Source organism: Teleopsis dalmanni, chromosome 2, assembly GCF_002237135.1.
Source record: "Teleopsis dalmanni isolate 2A chromosome 2, ASM223713v2, whole genome shotgun sequence".
Taxonomy (NCBI): Eukaryota; Metazoa; Arthropoda; class Insecta; order Diptera; family Diopsidae; genus Teleopsis; species Teleopsis dalmanni.
In genome coordinates this window covers 99,794,419-99,802,382 of record NC_051847.1, presented here as the reverse complement: position 1 = coordinate 99,802,382, position 7,964 = coordinate 99,794,419, and the positions used below count along the sequence as shown (strand labels likewise).

The window sequence follows — 7,964 nt, the reverse complement described above, 5'->3', positions numbered from 1 at the left end:
TGAGCTAGTGCACTAAAGCATTTATACTCTTTTTTAACTCGACTAAGCAATAATTGACCTCAGATCTGCATACCTCCCCGAGGAAGCAGATTGAATCAAAGTTTGAAAGTTTATGCAGCCTTGGTTGCTTGGAAAAACATTAGTCATCGCTTCTAATTTGACAGGCATGAGTTCTAAGCCTGGTACCTGCAGTCCAAAGAAATTATACACGAACTATAAACTAATTAAAAAATTTGAATATTTCCTAGGACCAATGATGATGAGTACTTGGCAATACTTGAAACAACATTGTATAATTAGCCAAATTTTAAAAATTTACTAAATTTTTGTTGTTGTCTCATTTCTATTCAAAATCTTCAAAAAATTTTTTATTTAATCATATTATCTCTTATATTTAATTTTTTAAAATTAAAAAACTAAAAAAGTACTAAATTAGGCTGAACAAAATTATTGGCACATTTGCATTATAATTAACTGTTTTGACATAATTTCATCCATCTGTCGTCTTTTTTCTGGAAAAGACCTGTTATTTCTACATTATAAATGACATGGTGGTTTAGTTTATACCTATAAACGGCATAATGCCTTATTTATTTTGAACAAACTTAATCCATTTTCCACAAAATGAGCAGTGAACATAAAGAAACCACCGAAACTTGGCGGAAAATAATTCTATATCAGTACCATCAGGGCAAATGTTATGCCGATATTAGGGAAATGATGGATAAAGGCCACTACATCAATTGGAGCATTGTGCAGCGTTCTAAGATGGCAACATCATTGCAAAATGCAAAGCAGATACACCAACCTAAAACTTTGAGCGATTGTAAAACTACAAATTAATAGGAAAGGTGAAGGCCAACCCAAAATTATCTTTAACCCATATCGCAGCTAAAGTTAAGCGAAAGTTCGGCAAAGAAATTTATAGCATAACGGCCAAAATGATACCTTATGATCCTAATTATAGTTGGCGTGTTACTAGACGAAAAGCGTTTATTTTGCAGGTCCACCATCAGCAAAGGAGTACTTAAGAAAGCCAATCGGCTTTTGGAGCAATGCACCCTTCTAGGATGAACAAAATTGAGGATCTTTCGATCTAATGGCTCCAAAAGGTTTGAAGAAAATTAAACACCGAATTGCAAAAAAAATAATCCTGCTATGTCTGTGAAACATTGTGATGATATGAAGGTGTATGTCCGCTACAGGTGTCGGCGAATTGGAATTCATTGTTCATTTTTTGATGAACAAAAAATATATAGTCATCATTAAGAGAAATGTCAAAGAAAGGGCCGATATCTTAAGTTTACCAGCCACGTTTAGCATTCAATATGACAATGATCTGAAACATACCTTGTGATCAAAAAAGAACTTCAATTTTTAATTTTTGAATTCTTATCATTAACCAAGCACCGTACTTTCCAGATATGGCCCCGTGTGACTTTTTCCTCTTCCCCCGATTCAAATTGCCATGGCGAGGAACGTGTTTTGATACCATAGAGGTCATAAGGTAAAAATCGGCACACGAAAATTTTTCGACTTTTTGTATAGACGCAAAACAAAAACTAATCGTACGATGTGCGCTAAACTTTGACAAAATGTGTATAATAGTGTTGCCAGCGTGAAAATAAAAAATTTACCGATTGGATAAGCGCGGGAATTCAAAAATAGGCCTCTGGTTCTTTTTTGGTCGTAAGGTACGGCTTATTTTGTGCGTATGTGACTTACATATCATGCAAAACACATCCGCCCCAATCTCCAGATCTCAACCCCTTTGAACATTTGGGAGAAGAATTGGATGGACGTTCAAAAAAGTTTATTATAAGCACAAAGGCAGAAATAAGGGTGACACTGCTGAAGAGTGGCAAAATATTGGACCCAAAACCATAAACAGAAGAGCTTTCCCACTAAATATTAATTGTCAACGTAAATATTTTTTTTAATTATTTTTTAATTTTTTCAGATGTGCTAATAGTTTTGTTCAGCCTAATTTAATATTTTTTTGGTTTATTAATTTTAAAAATTTAATTTAAGTGATAATATAATGAACTAAAATGAATTTAATTGCAGATTAAGTATTTTAGCTAAAAAATTTGTAATTAAAAATCGGTAAAAACAATGCTATAGTTCAATTTGCTAGCTGTGCCAAAAATATGTTCGTCACTATATGTAAATACGTGTTATTAAAACAACTGTGTACTTTAATAATACTCTGACTATACACATTAATTTTCTTATGCGTTATAAATTCAGTACTTTATTTTACAACAATTATTTAAGACTGAACTAATTGAACCGTAAGCAATAACTGATCCGTTCTACTCTACAAAAACATTGCATTCGATTATTTGCTCCTAAGTACACATAAAAAATTTGCAGCGAAATTTTTATCAGCTAAAACGAAAATTGAGGACTTATATGGCGTTTCCACTGGCCGAAAGTAGCTCATTTTGAATAAGCCATTTGAAAGTGTTTACATTCGTTATAATTCGTTTGTTTTCATTTCAAACAGCTGATTTTTCAACTTGCCTGTTGATCTTGCATGAAAGTTAAATATGCCTTCAAACCTTAAAATATAAACTTAAAACATATTTTTAACTTCGATTAATTACTTTTTGGGAAGTAGAAGTTCTAAAAAGAGGTGCATCGTTTTCAAGAAAATGTAACCACCAAACATCTGTTTACCTTTTTTTGTAAATATCTCAAAAACAGTTTTCTCAAACTGTCAAAATGCCACGAAGAGCTTTTATTTAGGGTATGTTCAATGTATTCCTTTGTATTTGAAACATTCGAAGGTATTGAAACATGCAATACCTTCGAACGTCGTTGGGACGCATTCATACAGAATGTGATGAAATGGATCGCATTCGCGCTTGAAATTTTTTATTCGCTTCTCATTTTCGTTATTTGACCAAAATGAGCCATTTTCGGCCAGTGTAAATGTCGTATTACTTTGCATTTGTTTTAGTGCGAGGTTTTTGATGATCGGATTGTTCTTGTGCTCTTTTTGTATTTATGTTGTAATACGTTGTGTGTACTCCATCATAATTAATACTGTTTTCTGCGTTGTGTCATTAAGGGTTTCAATCTTCGCTAAGATTATGTCATCTAATTCAGTCTTTAAGTTAGAACGACTGAACTGACTAATTACAGTGAACTAATCAACTAGCATTAACTTAAAGCACTATATTTTGTGACGAATTGTATCATATATTTTAATAATAGATGTGGTAATTGACCAATTCACCTTCAGATTTTTTAACGCAATTACAGTACATATTTTGATTAATATGCACTTTTGATGGTGTTTTTAACTTTACAAACCTACCATAAGAGGTATTAAAAACCCAAAAAGAGTAACGTCGTGAAATATAGTTGGTTCACGCGTTGTACAGTTTTTTCCGGTGATCAATTGTAAAGTTTTATTTTCTCTAGCACAGTGATTCGAGAGTGCACAAGTATTTTGAGAGTTGTATTTACCCATGTACATTTTTGGATTTAATAACTTCTATATTTTGACCAGCTTTTTATATAATCAAAAATATTTCACAATATGTATTTCGAACTATCTTATATGTACATATACATATATTTTTTGTTAATAGCTGTGTTTTATTTTTGTCGCACACGTACAGACCTATATGCGTCCGTGCTAAAACATATGCAGAGGCAGCAAAAACAAATCATGGTTAATGTCTAAAGAGAAATTAAAATGAATTAAATATGGTATCTATAAATATCTACGAATTATTATGAGTTGATGGTGTTCTAAAAATATTTGTATCTTATTCTACATATGTTTTAAGTTAATTTATAGTAAATTCGAAATTAAGTTTATTTTTTTTTTATTGGTTGTTTTTTTAATCAAAGTATGGATAAAATTATATTGACACAATTATGTAATACTACTCAATTTTTATACATATCGCATAAAACTTTCTCCATAGGTGTATTCCCAATAGTTCGCTGAAAAAATAAACGTTCAATTTTCTGAGAACTTAACATTCTTAACAGAGGAAGCATAAGTAACAATCGACCGAACCGCGCTATTTGCGCAGAAAAGTTTGCTTTTGTGTGTTGGGATAGCATAACCTATAAAGAAAGTATAAATTGAATGTTTTCAAATATGAAATAAATTTTTACATGGGCTTGATCCTGTAAATTTTCTATTTGGTTAGGGTCCTTCAAACCTCTTGTTTCTGGACGAAAAAGAACAATAGCTTTTAGGCAGGCGAACTCTGCAGGATCCACGAGTACAGCTTTATATTTACAAAATATATTATATAACGATCGAATATTTGTTGCAGTCTAAAACGAAAAAAAAAACATTTATGCAATTAAAGCACTTTGGTTTATTTAAAAATATGTTTCTAATATAAAATATGACAAATGTTCAGAAATAATTTTTATTTTACTCTTAAATGCTTGTAAGGGCATATTGTATTGTATCTAATTCAATTGCATACTTTTTTTTTGGTTTTTAACAATAGTTTATGAATACCGTAAGAATTGTTTAAATTTTTGTGCATAATAGGGAGTTGAAATTATTCCGAAAATCTTGAGTTATTTCGTAATATTGGCTAAGTGCCGCAGAAAGAAGAATTTTGCCATAAAAAAAAAAATTTGTAAAGTGAATTAAAAATACATTACGCAATTTCCTATAAGAAGAAAATTTAATTTGTTTTTAACTCATCACACAAATAACAAATATGAGTATTTAATTAGCGTTAATTCTAATACTGGATTCACACTAGTCTTTTGATTGTAATTATAGTTGTCATTTCAAATTATTCTTGATTTTGAAAGCAAAGCAAGTTTAAATTAAAAAGATTTGTATGAACATTCTGACAACTGAAAATAAAACAGAATCATAATTTCTTCAAAATCAAATTGATTTTAACATAGACAGTTCACCGTAGTACAGTATTGTGCAGTATAACCTTATGCTATTATGTATAGTTTTAAGGAATAAATGCAATTTTCATACAAAGTAAATATTTTATAAAAGTAGATAAAAAGTGTGGACAAACAATAAATCTGACAAACAAATTACAATAATTAATCGTGTGAATCGATACTTTTGCTTTTTGATTTCAGTTTAGAATTTTTGTTTGACAGCTAAAATTACATAATTTAGTATAACAATGTAAGTTTTATATGCTGAAATAACCATTTTTTGTGTCATATCAGGTATTAGATAGATACAAACATGATTGAAGAGAAGATCGCATAATCCGGCCTTGAATAACAAAATCATTAACAAAGTCATTTGTCACGTCACGTTAGACTGCGCTTCTATTGGTAAAACACATCATTGTTTTTTTATTTAGAATTCCCACCTCATATATCATATAGTATAGCAAATTTTTTGCGTAAATATTTTTACTTTACATAGCTTACATATTTAGTCTTGACTATGGCTTACAAATGTGATCTTCCGGTATTTTGGCCCATTACTGAACAATGGCTTTCTTTTAGTCCTCGCTTTGATCTCATGTGTCCCTCTTCCTTTCGTGGAAGTATCCCAACTCTGTTTTCACTTAATCAATGCTTCTTCTTTGAGGTCGCTGTAGTTCGTGAGCCCAGTTCTTTTAGCTGCATGTTTTTCATTTTCAATTTATGCAACCACTGTCGCATTAGTACACACTGTGCGGAAAGCGGAAACAACTCTGACCGCACACCTCTTGTAGGCTGCGTCTATTCCAAACCTGTATGTCTGTTTATTCATTACATCTGCCCATATGGGAGCCGCAAACATAACAATAGACTTAACTATATTTGTCAACAACTGCTTCTTCTGTATTATTCTGATTATTCTGTATAATGCCTATATTGGTTATTATACGCGATAGTGCAAAAGCTGTTATCACATATTTTACAGCAACAAGGTAATCGGCGAAACTAATGATTTCTGCTTTTTCTAGGAGCTCAAGCTTCAGCAATCCGTCATACATAACGTTCCATAATATTAAACCCAATACTGATTCCTATTGCTACTTGGTATATATTACTACTTGCCTTTGTTTGTGTAGTATAAAAGCACTATGTCTTTAAAAAAGTCGACAATAATTTCTATTAAATACTTCAGGGCGTTTTTTCTGTCGAGTGCTGGTACTATAGCCTGGAACACTGTCGAGGTAAATTTATTATTGACGTCAGATATAATGATGACACAGTATTCCTTATCTCCTTCCAGCCAGCGGTCTGCTTCAATGGCATCTTTTGCTATCGTTATGACGGCTTCTACGACTTCTATTATAGAGTGTGCCTCACGAAAACCCAATTGTCGGTCTGACAAACCATTATTGTTCAAGACGAGTCATTGGCTGATTATTTCATTCAGTAGTTTACCGGTCGTATCAATCATACATTAACGGGTGGTAGCCCGATGCATCTTGAACGTAATTGTTTTCCAATATAAGCACCAACCTTTGTATTATATCTAACATATCTAGGGCAATTCTGTTTTCTTTATGCATGTGTCGAACACTTTCGACATTGATTTCTATGGTAATTTTTAGTGCCAGGTTTGGTATTCCATCAACCCCGATTGCTTTATTTAGTTGCCGTTGTTGTTATCGTACATTAGCGCTAGCATATGCAACGCTAGCTACTTCTTAAAATAGTCTTTTGTTAACCTTGAAGTATTATATTTATGATCTTAATCACGATACAAAATATAATACAAGGTGAGATGAAAAAACTGCAACCAACTTCAGACTGCTGTCATTTCTAAACCGCTCGTCCCACAGCTGTCAGATTTATTCTAGTGACAGCTCATTATATTGTTTACAAGCGCACAAAAGCATTTTGGTGGGAATTTTTCAGAAAAAAAGTTATTTGTGATGGAATTCAAGCGTGATAGTGTGATTGCTTTGCATTTGGCTGGAAAACCACAAGTGGCTATCGTTAGAGCCCTCCAGCATTTAAAAGTGAATAAATCTTTTGTGTCTCGTATCATCGCTCGTTACCATGGTACTGGTAGCGTAGCCCGACGTCAAGGAAGTGGACGAAAAAAAACAGCAACATCGGCAGAAATGGTTCGAAAAGTGAAGAAGCGAATCGAACGAAATCCGCGTCGCAGTGGACGAAAAATGGCTCGTGAGCTGTACATATCGCAATATGCCATTCGGCAAATATTGAAAAATGAGCTTGGACTAAAGCCATTGAAGTTCCAAAAAGTGCAAGTTCTTACTGATGCGCAAAAAAAAGTTAGACTCGAAAAAGCTAAAGAGTTGCTTCGCTTGGCCGAAAGTGGTGAACTGCCGAATTTGGTTTTCTCCGATGAGAAACCATTCGTTATCCAGCAGTTTGTAAACAAACAAAATGATCGTGTTTACTTGCCAGAGAGGTCAGCTGAAAATTTGCAACTTCTGTTGGCCACCACAACTCAAAAGCCGGCCATGGTGATGGTGTGGGCCGCCATAACAGCCGATGGTCGCTCGCCGCTCGTATTCATCGACCGTGGGGTCAAAATCAATGCGCAAATCTATCGCGAAAATATTTTGGAGGGAGTTCTGAAGCCCTGGGCACGCAAACATTTCGGCCGCAGACCTTGAACATTCCAACAGGACTCAGCACTATCGCACTCAGCACGCGCCACCCAAGAATGGTTAAGAAATGAGGTTCCTCGCTTCATTTCCACCGCACAATGGCCACCAAAATCTCCGGATGCCAATCCGTTGGACTATTGTGCCTGGGGTATTTTGGAAAGCAAGGTTGGCACTAAAAAATACCAAAGTGTCGATCATCTCAAGCAAGCGCTTCGCCGAGAATGGGACAAAATACCACAGAGCCACTTTCGGGCAGCGTGTGATGGTTTCATTGGCCGTTTGAAGGCCATAGTTCGTGCCAAAGGTGGCCAATTCGAACAATTCTAAACCGATTCTCAAATTTGATGTTATTTCCGACATTTTTTGCTTTCATTCAATAAAATTTAAAAAAAATGAAAAAATTATGGCGTTTTA

At 33.7% G+C, this 7,964-nt stretch overlaps 1 protein-coding gene across 1 annotated transcript in view; it reads left to right on the top strand.

Annotated features, from left to right (window-relative positions):
* The first annotated feature begins 5,820 nt into the window (after positions 1-5,820).
* LOC119675172 (photoreceptor-specific nuclear receptor-like) overlaps positions 5,821-7,964 on the top strand; it is a 24,129-nt gene continuing 21,985 nt past the window's right edge. The window contains exon 1 of the mRNA XM_038086361.1: positions 5,821-5,885. Within this exon, the coding sequence (XP_037942289.1) occupies positions 5,821-5,885 (65 nt within the window). The remainder of the gene's footprint in view (positions 5,886-7,964) is intronic.